The 16,299-nt window shown below is 38.6% G+C and overlaps 1 protein-coding gene and 1 long non-coding RNA gene across 4 annotated transcripts in view; both read left to right on the forward strand.

Moving 5' to 3' along the window:
* Positions 1–16,299, forward strand: part of septin9a (septin 9a) — a 113,827-nt gene that overhangs the window by 7,679 nt on the left and 89,849 nt on the right. Inside the window, exons 3-6 of one of the 2 annotated variants that reach the window (XM_055193357.2) lie at positions 4,993–5,041; positions 5,243–5,402; positions 5,708–5,779; positions 5,864–5,970. In XM_055193357.2, coding sequence (XP_055049332.2) covers positions 4,993–5,041; positions 5,243–5,402; positions 5,708–5,779; positions 5,864–5,970 — 388 coding nt within the window. Of the gene's footprint in view, positions 1–4,992; positions 5,042–5,242; positions 5,403–5,707; positions 5,780–5,863; positions 5,971–13,807; positions 14,015–16,299 lie in introns of those variants that run through there. The other variant, XM_055193366.2, reaches the window with a different exon arrangement.
* Positions 6,751–11,344, forward strand: LOC129432524 (uncharacterized). 2 transcript variants are annotated; one of them, XR_012359197.1, is made up of 6 exons: positions 6,751–7,365; positions 8,104–8,172; positions 8,472–8,624; positions 9,100–9,179; positions 9,438–9,916; positions 10,027–11,344. It is a non-coding gene; the product is annotated as an uncharacterized lncRNA (long non-coding RNA). The 2 variants fall into 2 exon arrangements; XR_012359198.1 differs by lacking the exon at positions 6,751–7,365 and adding an exon at positions 7,964–7,984.

Below are 16,299 nucleotides of genomic sequence, written 5' to 3' on the forward strand. Positions count from 1 at the left end.
ATCTTAAAAGGGGACCAAACACAGCTAGGCCAGCTTAAAAGGGGACCAAAACACAGCTAGACCAGCTTAAAAAGTGACCAAAACACAGCTAGACCAGCTTAAAAAGCGACCAAAACACAGCTAGACCAGCTGAAAAAGTGACCAAAACACAGCTAGACCAGCTTAAAAAGTGACAAAAACACAGCTAGACCAGCTGAAAAAGTGACCAAAACACAGCTAGGACAGCTTAAAAAGTGACCAAAACACAGCTAGACCAGCTTAAAAAGTGACCAAAACACAGCTAGACCAGCTTAAAAAGTGACAAAAACACAGCTAGGACAGCTTAAAAAGTGACCAAAACACAGCTAGGACAGCTGAAAAGTGACCAAAACACAGCTAGGACAGCTTAAAAAGTGACCAAAACACAGCTAGACCAGCTTAAAAAGTGACCAAAACACAGCTAGACCAGCTTAAAAAGCGACCAAAACACAGCTAGACCAGCTGAAAAAGTGACCAAAACACAGCTAGACCAGCTTAAAAAGTGACAAAAACACAGCTAGGACAGCTTAAAAAGTGACCAAAACACAGCTAGACCTGGGGCCTATACCATGAAGCTGGTTTAGTTGGTTAGCCAGCTTTGTTTAGGATTAGTTTGTGCAAATCCTGGGTTTTGGGTACCATGAAAATAGCTTTTACCAACAAGGCCTGCACATTGGCTTGGTTTTGTCAACCTGAAACTAATCCTGTAACCCTGAGTTTGTTTAACCATTTTCATGGTACGGGCCCCAGCTTAAAAAGTGACCAAAACACAGCTAGGACAGCTTAAAAAGTGACCAAAACACAGCTAGACCAGCTTATGAAGTGAAATCACAGCTAGATCATCTTAAAAAGTGACCAAAACACAGCTAGGCCAGTTTAAAAGTGACAAAACCACAGCTAGACCAGCTTAAAAAGTGACCAAAACACAGCTAGACCAGCCTCAGAAGTGACCAAAACACAGCTAGACCAGCTTAAAAAGTGACCAAAACACAGGTAGAGCAGCTTATAAAGTGACTAAAACACAGCTAGACAAGCTAAAAAGTACCAAAACACAGCTACATCATCTTAAAAAGTGACCAAAACACAGCTAGGCCAGCTAAAAAGTGACCAAAACACAGCTAGACCAGCTAAAAAGTGACCAAAACAATGCTAGACCAGCTTAAAAAGTGACCAAAACACAGCTAGACCAGCTAAAAAGTGACCAAAACACAGCTAGACCAGCTTATAAAGTGACCAAGACACAGCTAGACCAGCTGAAAAAGTGACCAAAACACAGCTAGACCAGCTAAAAAGTGACCAAAACACAGCTAGACCAGCTTATGAAGTGACCAAGACACAGCTAGACCAGCTGAAAAAGTGACCAAAACACAGCTAGGACAGCTTAAAAAGTGACCAAAACACAGCTAGACCAGCTTAAAAAGTGACCAAAACACAGCTAGACCAGCTTAAAAAGCGACCAAAACACAGCTAGACCAGCTGAAAAAGTGACCAAAACACAGCTAGACCAGCTTAAAAAGTGACCAAAACACAGCTAGGACAGCTTAAAAAGTGACCAAAACACAGCTAGGACAGCTTAAAAAGTGACCAAAACACAGCTAGACCAGCTTAAAAAGTGACCAAAACACAGCTAGACCAGCTTAAAAAGCGACCAAAACACAGCTAGACCAGCTGAAAAAGTGACCAAAACACAGCTAGACCAGCTTAAAAAGTGACCAAAACACAGCTAGGACAGCTTAAAAAGTGACCAAAACACAGCTAGACCAGCTTAAAAAGTGACCAAAACACAGCTAGACCAGCTTAAAAAGCGACCAAAACACAGCTAGACCAGCTGAAAAAGTGACCAAAACACAGCTAGACCAGCTTAAAAAGTGACAAAAACACAGCTAGGACAGCTTAACAAGTGACCAAAACACAGCTAGACCTGGGGCCTATACCATGAAGCTGGTTTAGTTGGTTAGCCAGCTTTGTTTAGGATTAGTTTGTGCAAATCCTGGGTTTTGGGTACCATGAAAATAGCTTTTACCAACAAGGCCTGCACATTGGCTTGGTTTTGTCAACCTGAAACTAATCCTGTAACCCTGAGTTTGTTTAACCATTTTCATGGTACGGGCCCCAGCTTAAAAAGTGACCAAAACACAGCTAGGACAGCTTAAAAAGTGACCAAAACACAGCTAGACCAGCTTATGAAGTGAAATCACAGCTAGATCATCTTAAAAAGTGACCAAAACACAGCTAGGCCAGTTTAAAAGTGACAAAACCACAGCTAGACCAGCTTAAAAAGTGACCAAAACACAGCTAGACCAGCCTCAGAAGTGACCAAAACACAGCTAGACCAGCTTAAAAAGTGACCAAAACACAGGTAGAGCAGCTTATAAAGTGACTAAAACACAGCTAGACAAGCTAAAAAGTACCAAAACACAGCTACATCATCTTAAAAAGTGACCAAAACACAGCTAGGCCAGCTAAAAAGTGACCAAAACACAGCTAGACCAGCTAAAAAGTGACCAAAACACAGCTAGACCAGCTTATGAAGTGTAATCACAGCTAGATCATCTTAAAAAGTGACCAAAACACAGCTAGGCCAGTTTAAAAGTGACAAAACCACAGCTAGACCAGCTAAAAAAGTGACCAAAACACAGCTAGACCAGCCTCAGAAGTGACCAAAACACAGCTAGACCAGCTTAAAAAGTGACCAAAACACAGGTAGAGCAGCTTATAAAGTGACTAAAACACAGCTAGACAAGCTAAAAAGTACCAAAACACAGCTACATCATCTTAAAAAGTGACCAAAACACAGCTAGGCCAGCTAAAAAGTGACCAAAACACAGCTAGACCAGCTAAAAAGTGACCAAAACAATGCTAGACCAGCTTAAAAAGTGACCAAAACACAGCTAGACCAGCTAAAAAGTGACCAAAACACAGCTAGACCAGCTTATAAAGTGACCAAGACACAGCTAGACCAGCTGAAAAAGTGACCAAAACACAGCTAGACCAGCTAAAAAGTGACCAAAACACAGCTAGACCAGCTTATGAAGTGACCAAGACACAGCTAGACCAGCTGAAAAAGTGACCAAAACACAGCTAGGACAGCTTAAAAAGTGACCAAAACACAGCTAGACCAGCTTAAAAAGTGACCAAAACACAGCTAGACCAGCTTAAAAAGCGACCAAAACACAGCTAGACCAGCTGAAAAAGTGACCAAAACACAGCTAGACCAGCTTAAAAAGTGACCAAAACACAGCTAGGACAGCTTAAAAAGTGACCAAAACACAGCTAGGACAGCTTAAAAAGTGACCAAAACACAGCTAGACCAGCTTAAAAAGTGACCAAAACACAGCTAGACCAGCTTAAAAAGCGACCAAAACACAGCTAGACCAGCTGAAAAAGTGACCAAAACACAGCTAGACCAGCTTAAAAAGTGACCAAAACACAGCTAGGACAGCTTAAAAAGTGACCAAAACACAGCTAGACCAGCTTAAAAAGTGACCAAAACACAGCTAGACCAGCTTAAAAAGTGACCAAAACACAGCTAGGACAGCTTAAAAAGTGACCAAAACACAGCTAGACCAGCTTAAAAAGTGACCAAAACACAGCTAGACCAGCTAAAAAGTGACCAAAACACAGCTAGACCAGCTTATAAAGTGACCAAGACACAGCTAGACCAGCTGAAAAAGTGACCAAAACACAGCTAGACCAGCTAAAAAGTGACCAAAACACAGCTAGACCAGCTTATGAAGTGACCAAGACACAGCTAGACCAGCTGAAAAAGTGACCAAAACACAGCTAGGACAGCTTAAAAAGTGACCAAAACACAGCTAGACCAGCTTAAAAAGTGACCAAAACACAGCTAGACCAGCTTAAAAAGCGACCAAAACACAGCTAGACCAGCTGAAAAAGTGACCAAAACACAGCTAGACCAGCTTAAAAAGTGACCAAAACACAGCTAGGACAGCTTAAAAAGTGACCAAAACACAGCTAGGACAGCTTAAAAAGTGACCAAAACACAGCTAGACCAGCTTAAAAAGTGACCAAAACACAGCTAGACCAGCTTAAAAAGCGACCAAAACACAGCTAGACCAGCTGAAAAAGTGACCAAAACACAGCTAGACCAGCTTAAAAAGTGACCAAAACACAGCTAGGACAGCTTAAAAAGTGACCAAAACACAGCTAGACCAGCTTAAAAAGTGACCAAAACACAGCTAGACCAGCTTAAAAAGCGACCAAAACACAGCTAGACCAGCTGAAAAAGTGACCAAAACACAGCTAGACCAGCTTAAAAAGTGACAAAAACACAGCTAGGACAGCTTAACAAGTGACCAAAACACAGCTAGACCTGGGGCCTATACCATGAAGCTGGTTTAGTTGGTTAGCCAGCTTTGTTTAGGATTAGTTTGTGCAAATCCTGGGTTTTGGGTACCATGAAAATAGCTTTTACCAACAAGGCCTGCACATTGGCTTGGTTTTGTCAACCTGAAACTAATCCTGTAACCCTGAGTTTGTTTAACCATTTTCATGGTACGGGCCCCAGCTTAAAAAGTGACCAAAACACAGCTAGGACAGCTTAAAAAGTGACCAAAACACAGCTAGACCAGCTTATGAAGTGAAATCACAGCTAGATCATCTTAAAAAGTGACCAAAACACAGCTAGGCCAGTTTAAAAGTGACAAAACCACAGCTAGACCAGCTTAAAAAGTGACCAAAACACAGCTAGACCAGCCTCAGAAGTGACCAAAACACAGCTAGACCAGCTTAAAAAGTGACCAAAACACAATTAGACCAGCTTTAAAAGTGACCAAAACACAGCTAGGCCAGCTTAAAAGGGGACCAAAACACAGCTAGACCATCTTAAAAATCCATCTAAAACCAAGCTGGGAGTCCAGCTAACACAAGCTTATGCTGGTTTTAGTAGGGTGTTCATTTTAGACCCAATACATAGCTGACAGGTTTTATTTATTTTATATGTTTCTTTTTCAGGATGAATCAATGGTCGCTGTTGATATCAATGGCTTTAAGCAGTTTGACGGTAAGAGCACATCTCGCATTACAACACACAGTTGGGATCACATTGCCTGTTTATATTAAACAATGTTTTCCAACAAACTGTCAGATTTTGCGCAACACTCTATTTTCAGGTGTCAGTTGTATTTTATGTCTACACAATTAATTCCTTAAATAATTAACCTGGATATAAGTGAAGTAAAAACTGAAATGATGTCCTATGCAGTTATGGATGCCCTGCACATGGACAGGATGATGAGTGATGTTGATTCGTGGCAGAAGGATCCTGAGAGCTTCATGACATCTCGTGGTCTTACAGTGACATCCACAACATCACAGCAACCCAATGTTCTTATAGTGGAAGGATTCCTCATTTTTAATCATGGGTAACAGAGTTTATTTTTATGTGTTTTTTTTTATTTTAGCTTATGAACTACTAGTTGAAAACTTAGTAAGTAATTGAGAAATTATTACAATGAGAAATTAGAAATGGATTGTTTTGTCATGTTTTAGAAGCTTTAAATAATCACAAAGCACCTTTACCAAAGAAATATTTAGTTCAGTAAAGATGATGTTTTTGTTCATTTGTCTGATCAACTTCTGGGGCAGTGAATTGTCATAGAAATTTGTCCCAACTTTCTTGTGATTAAATAATGAAATGTGTTTTTATGGCTGTTTGTTTTACTTCCAGGCCTCTTAATACCTTATTTGACAAAAGGTTCTTCCTGCAGATACCATACGAGACATGCAAACAGAGAAGAAGGTGAGATCCGGACTCTACAGCTGTCAAATGTGTCGTCTTTGAAATACATCAATGACTGACACCTTTATTTCCTCTGATCAATAGCTCACGGGTCTATTTGCCTCCAGATCCACCAAACTACTTTGATGGTTATGTTTGGCCCATGTACCTGAAGAACAGAAAAGAGATGGAAGAAGCTGTAAATGACATTGGTAATGTTAGGCCAACACACACACACACACACACACACACACACACACACACACACACACACACACACACATTCTGGTTTCCATGTTTTGTGGGGACATTCCATAGGCGTAATGCATTTTATACTGTACAAACTGTATATTCTATTTCCCTTACCTACCCCATTCCCTAACCCCAACCATCACAAAAAACTTTCTTGTACCTTAGATTTTCAATAAACATCATTTTGTTTGATTTATAAGCTTGTTTCCTCATGGGGACATCAAAATGTCCCCACAAGGTCACAAAAACACTGGTATTCCTATCTTTGTGGGGACAATTGGTCCGCACAACGTGATAATTACCAGGTACACACACACACACACACACACACACACACACACACACACACACACACACACACACACACACACACATATATAAAGGGCATTTAATTAAATGATAAAGGCAACTCTTTTTGCACTTTGTACAGTGTTTTTAGATGGCACCCAGAAGCAAGAGGTGTTGCTGTCCTCTGTTCTCGCAGACATCCAGGAAATACTTATGATTACACAGAGCTGAGTTATCACAAAAGTAATTCAGCGATACTGATGCAGCATACTAAACATTCCTCTAAAGATTTTGTCACAGGCACACTTTCATTTCTGTTTTTTCTATTTGAATGTAGAAATAGCCAAGTAAGGCAGTTCACACAATGAGGAACATTATCCCAAGCTGCCTGCCACTACAAATACACTATGACTACAATATATGTACATTAATGCCTTATTTTGCTGCTTCATTGTACACTCTAAAAAAAAAAGGTTCCTTGAGGTTCTATATAGAACCGTTGGGTTCTATACTTGGCCAATAGAACCTTTTACCAAAAAAAGGGTTCCATATAGAACCCTTGGAAGGCAAAGAACCATTTTTATTAAAATGGTTCTATAATTCACGTTTTCTGACTGAAGTGTAAACTAAAGATTACACAATAATTGCAGACCTACACAACTCATTTACAAACCTACACAACTCATTCACAAACCTTTTTGTGTCAATAGGCTGTGGTCAAAAAAAGAGAGAGTCAACAAATAGGCTATTAATATTTAGTGTATGATTTATTTCCTGTGAGCTTTTTTATGCAAGTTTGTACATTAGCATGAAACTTACAGTGCAGTTTGCGTTTCTGGTGAATTATCAGGTGTTTTCTTTATTTTGTACATTCTATATTGTCAATGTTTGTTTAATTTAACCTGAAGGGGCATTAAAAACAAATAATCGCAAAAGTGCCCTCTGGTGGCGTATATATGCGTTGCACCAGAAGATGAGCCTCGTGACGTGACAGTTTTTTTTCAAACTGAGGTGAGGAGTTCGGACTCCGGACCGGCATTTCTGCTTGTTTGTACCCTGTCCATGAGGTAAGTAAACTTTACATTTTTGAAACAATATTACTGAAACATTTAGTATAATTAGTTAATATTTATTTTGTAAGAGTAGGCGTTGTGCTAAATAATGATCCTAGAAGCTACATTTATAATATTTACCTCAGTTAAAAAATACTGCTGGTAACGTTGAAGCACTGGCGGGCTTCGTCAACCGTCAGTTATAAAAGCTCTGTTAAATACATTTTGTTCCGGGTTTTAATGAATTACGTTACAGTCCTGCTTTATTTCTTTGTCATTTTAAATTAAATTGCCAATCACAATAAGACAGCTGTGTTGTAAGGAGACGAAATTCGAGACAGTAATTTCAGTGAAGCGCGTGGTCAAAGGAACCAGGTGAAAGACGGTGTAAGGGAAATTATACAGTATGTAAATGTTTGTCGCAGTTTTACACATATTCCATGAGTATTTTTCGCTTGTTCACGAGTGTTTTATCAGGGTTGGAGCTAAACTCCGAAGGAAAGTGGAAACTGCTGGCCACAGTAAAGAACATTCCGCCGGTCTGTATTAATGCACGATTGCAGTGCAGCGTTCGTATCCGCAACACGTCTAGATGGCATGTTTTCTGTGATGCCCACAAATAATTAATGTGATGGTAGCTGTTAAGACACTTACATTTAACATTCAAATGTTTTAAAAACCAAACGTGTTCAGGTTTTTATGTGTATTTGGTTTGTGAAGTGTAATTTATATGCTTTTTCCTCTCCCTCACAGATAACCATGGTTAATAAATGGTCAGACACGTCACTGGCTTTTAAATATAAACCCCATTGATGCAAAAAGGTAAGGTGCTTAAAAGACCTCGTAAACCTGACTGTCACTAATGTTCATTAAAGAGAAAATAAAAGAAATCTGTGTTTTGTAGCTTTAATGATAATTCTTACTGTATGTATTTCATTTAGAATTTAGCATTAAAGACTGTAAAGTGTTTGAGGACTTAATTTAAATTCTGTATATTTCACACAAATTTTTTTATTGAACATTGTGTTTTGAAAAATACATCAATTGCAACCTCAAGTTAATGTAGACTTTAAGGAACTTGTTTGTCTGAAAGTGGATATATAAAGATTTTGTGTTTTAAGATGCTGCATGGAATGACAATGAGGTTTGGAACAGACTTGGTGAAGAACATGGAAACATCTCTAAATAAAATGGCGCCAAACATCATCAGGAGTGCAAAAGAAGGAAGTAAAAACATCTCTACGCCAATCTCAGTGGAGAGGAAACCACAGAAGGTGCTTGTTCTTTGTCCAGTGTAAAGTAGCCTTATTTGCCTTGTCAATGTAAAGGTTCTAGCACCTATAAATTGTATAAGTGAAAATATGAAAATAATGTTAGTATAAACTTTTTCCTTGCTATTGAAGAGTAAACTTGTTAATTAAGAGACGCTGGCTGAGAAAGAGTTAAAGTTTACCCACAAATTAAAATTATCGTCACTTTCTTCAGCAGAACACAACAGAAGATATTTTGAAAAAGTATGGTAATCGAACAACAATGGTGCCCATTGACCTGCATTGGTTTTGTGTCCATTAAATTGAGTTGTTCGGTTACAGACATTCTTCAAAATCTTTTTTTGTGTTAGTGTTCTGCTGAAGAAAGAAAGCTGTGAACGTTTGAAATAACGAGTGAGTGAATGAGTTTTCTTTTTTGAGTAAAACGTCCCTGTAATTGATATCTGTACCTAATGTACAATAATTTGTATCTTTGTAGGTCTGGTGAGGAATGCTGCACTTCTGTTATTGCAAGCATTATTTCAAGAAAATCCCAGCTTCCTTTACTGTGTAAATAGTGTAAGTCTTCTGTAATTTAGTTAGCATTTGAGGCACTTTATTTAAAGTAGCATTCAATGCAAATATAAAAATATTACTCTGTTTTCCCTTAAATAGCATACAGCTCCACATCAATTATTATGAGTCTTGTTGGTTCGTGAGTGTCGCTTGCCTAGTTGTCATACTTTATTTGTGTTATTATGGGATAATTTTAAGTCTATTTGATGGCTTCTGTTAATTGGTAAAAAGCACTTAAAAGGTGAAATGTTTGTTTTACAGGAACCCAAAGGTCCCACACCAACCATAGTGTTCAACGGCTCTCCTGATCATCTCAAATCTGAAAGTATCAACTTTATAATGGACAATGTGAACTTAATATGTGGAAGACATTGACATCACAGGCTGTGGAATGACTGTGTCACAGGTCGGAGAAGCGGACCGCCCCTGTCGCGGATCACGCTCCTCCTAGTTCCACCTTGAGGAGGTCCCAAAGCACCCCAATGACCAGACAAACCAGAGATAAGTAAAATATAAAAATAGAAACTTTATTTAAATTATCTAAAACTAAAGTGGGGAATGGGAAAGGGAATCTAAAAATCTCGCTTCTCGCCCTCAGGGGGAGTATTAAGGGGCCAGGGACGAAGGATTTCCACGTGACTCCACCTCGAACACCGCTACAGAGCGTATCTGGCTGGGTTGGGCACACACCGTCGCGGCGGCCCCTGATGGCATCCACAAAGGTCCAAGACCCTCCTAAGGTGAGTACGGATGACAAGGACACAGCACACATCTTCAAGAAAGCTTTGTGTATTTCCGTTTCAAGAGGTTCTTACTTGACTGTTGAACAGTGTTTCTTCTCCCTCCACAGCTCCCAGCCGTAGCAGAACTACGTATTTCAGCACCCGAACGACTAACAACCCAGCCGGCATCTGCAGCGTATATCCAACGCGATCAAACTTCACTCTGACAATTAACTTCCTATACACAACCACGCCGTCCTTTCGCCCGGACCAGCCCCGCACTCTTTCCGCCCGCTACCTAGCGGTCGCCGGATCAGCAGAGCCTGCGGACTCTTCGGAGGCTGGTCTTCGTTGTGCTGCCCAAGGCGGAAGTTTACTTCCAGTAACTTCTACCTTCTCTCTTTATATCCCCAACCATCGCTCGCCACGTCACTCACACAGCTGTGCCTTGTTTCAGCGAGTGCAGGGATTCCCGGGGAACCCGGAAGTGCCGGTGTCTGTACAAACTGGTCCGGGCGGAACCTCTTCACTCTCCTTTTGGTTCCGCCCCGCATAGTCACTCTGTGACAACTGTTTGCGTTTTTTTTCTCCTCAATGTTCAATACCCTTTTGCCATAAAGCACACAGTGACTTTAATTTATAAAATATATGCTTAAGTTTTAATACCTGTACAAAACAAATGTACAATCAACTTGTGTAAATTGTCATTCTATTTAATAGATTGTTCATGAATTGTCTTTAAATGCATTGTGATTTCGGTAACACTTTACAATAAGGTTCATCAGTTAACATTAGTTAATGTATTAACCAACTTGAACAAACCATGAGCAATACATTTGTTACAGTATTTATTCATCTTTGTTAATGTTAGTTAATTCAAATTTAAGCTTTAATTGCTTGTTCATGTTAGTTCAGAGTGCATTAACTAATGTTAACAAGATTTTAATAAAGTAATTGTTGAAATTAACATTAACAAAGATTAATAAAGGCTGTATAAGTGCAGTTCATTATTAGTTCATGTTAACTAATGTAGCTAGCTAATGTTGGCTAATGAACCTTGTTGTGAAGTGTTGCCGTGATTTCTTTTCATCATTTCAGACACATGTAAGTTACTAAAAATTAGTACTGCAGTACAGTATCTATGTGTAAGGGAAATAACTTGAACAAAATTTTTAATGTATAGTGTAATTAAGAGTTTTTTTGGAGTGTTTAATACAGAGATGCAATTTATTTATTTATGTATAAACGTATGTATGTTTATTAAAAAGTGAAAATGCTTAATGGAAATAATTAAATAACTAAATGGTTGAATGTAATGAGACATTTTAAATGTAAACTAAAGTTTTGCTGTCTAATACAGAATAAAGAGATGTGATTTTAAGTAATTTTTATAGATTTATATTTCTGTATAATAAAATTAATAAATAATAAACTTTTATAATTTTCTGGATTGGTTATAATTTTTTATCAATAATAAATTACTCATAATAATAATAATAAAGAACCTTTAATGGTTCTAAATAGAACCATCTAACTTTGATTCAAAGAACCATTTGGGGTTCTTTTTAATGAACCCAGTAAAGTGGTTCTATATTGAACCATTTGGGGGTTCCATATATGAAGCGGGTGATAGAACCATTTCTGGTTTGATATAGAACCATTTTTTTTAAGAGTGTAGTGCCTTCTGTCATTATCTACTATCATATGCCCATTTGTAAAATAAACATAACACATGCATAAATAATGCTTAAAATCTCAATAAACAGAGCATAGGAAGGATTGTGTATTTTTTTACATATACAAGCTAATGATTTCTTTTTTTAAAGTTATTATTTATTTAATGTTTAATGTATTTTAAATATTTTCACTTTATGAAAGTGTATGAGTAGTATATAACAAATTAAATACTATTACATGCTGTTTGCTTTTTGCATTTGTTTGTGAAAATACAAAAATGCTATAGAGACAAAATGCTTTACTAAAAACACTTTAAATTGCAACCTTTCTTAGAATTCTCTTTGTCTTAGTTTTGGATGGGTTTCTTGACTGTGATATCCGAAGTGTCACTCTTGTCAGTGTGGGTTGGCGTAGGTTAGCAGTGCTGACAGGACACTGATAGTGTTACATTGATTTTATGACAATGTCTCTGGCAGTCGTTCTGTTTCTGTCTACAGTTATAAATCTATGCAGACAGTTTTTGATAGTTAACATTCGTCAAAATTTTCGGTCTGTTTAAAGCATGAGTTGAATATGGAAGGATGGATTTGTTGTGACAGCACAATTTCTGGCATATAACATGCTACATGACTATTTAAAACATAACGGGGTTGTTTCCCGGACAGAGATTAGCTTAAACCAGGAATAGACCTTAGTTTAATTAGGAAATAGAACTAAAAAACTAAAAAAATGCCTTACTAAAACTTTACTTGTGTGCATTTTGATGCAAAAAAGAGCACTGATGTATTTTTTTAAGATTCAGTTTAGACAGCTCTTATTTATTTTAGTCTAGGACTAGTCTAATCCCTGTTCGGGAAACCACCCCAATATTTGATGTTTGATGTAGAAGACGTTTTTCTTTTGGTATAAGCAGGGTTCCCACAGGTCCTTGAAATCCTTGAAAGATTGTGAATCTGGGGGAAAAATTCAAGGCCCTGGGAATTTTTTGAAGATATACATACATAGATACAGTTCATTCAAAGTGCTTGAATCTATTTTATGCAAGAAGTTTTCTAGGGAAAAAAATCCATATTATTCCCTGTGTAGTGTAGCACGTGCTAAACTGTTAGCTTTAAATGCTTATATCTTCTGTATGCGAATGTTGATTCATACCAAAATGCTTTTTTGCATAGTTGTGTTTGACACATGAAAACGTCTCGTGTTACGTATGTAACTGTTGTTCCCTGAGAAGGGAACGAGACACTGTGTCTTCCTTGCTATACTTCTTGCATCCCTGTAACGCCGCCTTTAGCAATATTTCAGATAGCGATATACTTCCTGTCTCCCCCGTCACCTTGTCTTTGTCGTTAAGCCTCACCATTGGTTGAATTTGATATACACATTCAAACGCACTTACCCCTGGAGGTGTCCCCAAAGTGTCACCGCAGTGATGCAGCGCGAGTTCCCTCAAAAGGGAACTGTAACAATGTATCTTAAAAGGTAACACGATGTAACCTTGCTCTCACATGAAATGTGTCCCCACATTTAGTCCTTGAATTTGAGGGTTTTGGATCTGGAAAGTACTTTAAAGGTCTTGAATTTAAAGTTAACTAAGGTGTGGAACCCTGTATAAGGTGAGTGCACATGTTTTCAATATGTTGTGTTTAATTTGTGTATTTTTTGATACATGTGTATGCACTGAGGTCCTGTAGCTCAATTTGGTAGAGCAGTGCAACAGGTCATGGGTATTTCCTGGGTATCACACATATTGATAATATATGTACCTTGTAATGCAATATAAGTCACTATTGATAAAGCATTTGTCAAATGCATTCCTTAACTGAGAGCATGTTTTTGGTGTGAGGTTGGTTTTCTAACTTTGTATTATTACTTCTATTCAAGTGTCATAACTGACACAATATGGTAAAATAAAATGACAATTCCTCCTTTCAGAAGATCTTGAAAACTTTGAAAACATATTGTAGTCTATAAGCTTCTCTGACCTTCTGTATACAGTAATCTCTAAATATTTAGTGTTTTTTATTTAGCTTTTTGTGAACTGCAAAAAATCTGTTCATTTACAGCAGGTACAATGCAAATCTTTACTTTACTAATACGCTAATATGTAAACCTTACACAATGTTGTACAATATTATATTATACCCATTGGAGTAATTCGCGCGTGTGTCTATGCGCGAGGCGGGGTTTGCCCACAGGTGTGTATGTGTGTGTGTACAGGTAAAGCTGGAGGTGTGTGGGAGTTTACAGTCTTGATAATTCAGTCGCTTTAGCACAAAGGCGAATTAAATCCAAAAAAATTTATCCCGCTTCACGTGCGCTTTATAGAGAGGGAACATTTGCACGAAACGAACAAACGTGTTTCAGATGTTGCGATCTCAGATACGGATTTGATAGACTGAAGTTGAGATTCTCAGGAGAAAATGAAGAAAACATCATCTGGTGAGTATATGTGCTCACTTATTTGGATAATGGCGTCTGCTAAATTATTAACTATAAACGACCGCCAAAATTTCCACTGGGCTCGTGTCAAAAGCCTGACAGGATATCTGCTTTCCTATCATAACTGTACATTTAGATCATTTACTACTCTGTCAAAGTGAAAGCAAACCTGATAAGTTTACTATCGCTGTGCCACCTTAAACCGTTTTTATATCAAGTAAGTTAGCCTTTAGGCTATTGTATGCATCATGAGTAATTGTTTTTTAACGGTTGTCAAATAATCACGTGGACCTTAGTAAGTTATCTATGAGTTTTCCCCTAATAAAAGTGAAAAAATGTAAGATAATTTTGCTAATGCATTGTACATTTTCCATCAGAAGTGCGTCAGATTTTTTATTTAGCATAGAAAAACACTTTGTGCACCATTTAATATATTATATACCAAGTGTGTTTTTAATTTTGGATGACACAAATTATGTAAATAACACAAAATGGCATTAATGTACTTTTTGAAAGTTTCTTTATCATATTCCTAAAAGTAAACCTCAGTGTTTGTATTTCTAAAAACATTTGGTGTGATCCCACCAGCTCAGTTTTGTGGCCCGTGGGGGTGTATTTTGTAATATGGCGAACACTTTTATGTGGGGTCTTTGCTTGCGATATGTCCTGTTTCATTGTGCAACGAGGCCCGGGGCGCTACATAAAGCCCTTCCATTGAGAAGAGCGGCATGTCTCCTTCCCTATAATCTCCACAGATGCATAAGGCGAACTCTCTGTGTACACAATGATTTGGCAGGAATGTAGCGTTTCCCCGGGCCTGCCAAAGTCATTGTCACAGCCCAACTCCTCTCGCACACATGTTGGATCATGTAATCAGTCGGTGCTTTTTCTCCTCGCCTCCCTGGCAGCACATTCGGCTGTGTATGTGTAAAAGCTGATCTCATTGGAAGAATATCTCTCATGTGCAACCTTGGCCTCCGCCGACTGCAAGAAGAACCTGCGAGAAGCATTCAAATGCATTCACATAATGTGTTGTCAAATTTAAGACACTTCCTTTGATTGATTAATGCATTTTACTGGATAAGCAGCAACACTTGGGTGTGCACGTATGTGTTCTGCCATGGACTCTGGGTCACGCCCTGAGATCCTGAGGTAAATCAGTAACTTACAAGACGTCAAACACCAGCACTAACAGCTCTATTCACAGATAGGTGGCATGAATCACATCAATAATTTATTAATCTAGACACATTGTGCGTTGCTTGGGTGTAACTTCTTGGACTAATCGTGTGCACCGTTTTGTCGGTGAAAAGCGACTTCTGCAAGTTGCAATGCTTTCCATGTGCTATTCTGCAAGGTTTCATGCTAAAATACGCCTCTCGTCTCGAAGTGAATCATTATGAGGGGATGAATTGAACTCTCTGTTAATCCTTTATTTTGGACGATTGCCCAACAGAGCTTACTGAGGCAATAAAGACTCTGCACTATAACGCTTTTTTATCAGTTTCTGGCTCCTTCTCCTTCATTCCCCGCCTCCCCTTTCCTGACCTGCCCTGTCATCACATACGGGCTGACAGGTGAGTCAGCGGCAGTGCAAACCCGCTGTGAAATTAACTCAAGGCCGGAGCGCTTTGAAATTCCTCTGTGCCCTCCAGCTTGTTGATCACAGTGATTTTCAGCGAGCGTCACGCGTTTCACATGTGCGTGATCATCTTCTTCTCTGACGGCGCTTGATCTGACACTGAAATTGACAGATGGTTTGGTTTTTCTCACCTCCTCCGTGTCTCCCTGTCTTTGTCACTCAAGACCAAGATTGTTGGCTTTCTGACTACTGAGTGTTGACACAAGAATGCGGTGGATTGATAACGGCGCTTCATCTCGCAGGGTGTGTGTAAAGATGGCACTCTTCGCAAACCCAGAGACCTCCAAACATCCCTTACATCATATACTTAAAACGCCTCAGGGACTTTCCCTGCCACTTTTGCCTTTTATCTTGCTCACTGTGGGGATTGTGAAGGGGACAATTTCTTTCCCACTCCTTGTTTTTCTAATATCTACAAAGCTGCTTTTGAACAATGTCTTAAAAATGTGAAACAAATTAAATTTGTTGAAAACATTGAGGTTTTTGGCAAAGGTGAGTGTTGTCAATGCAAAAGCTTTATGTTGCACCCCAGGCTCCAGTGCACAAAGAAGAGTTCATAGTACAAGAACATTTATTGCCCATAAACATTTTTACTAGCCATGAAACTTTTATTAAACAGCTTAATTGTTATTGCTTTATTTTT

Source organism: Misgurnus anguillicaudatus, chromosome 19 (assembly GCF_027580225.2).
Source record: "Misgurnus anguillicaudatus chromosome 19, ASM2758022v2, whole genome shotgun sequence".
NCBI classification, from domain to species: domain Eukaryota; kingdom Metazoa; phylum Chordata; class Actinopteri; order Cypriniformes; family Cobitidae; genus Misgurnus; species Misgurnus anguillicaudatus.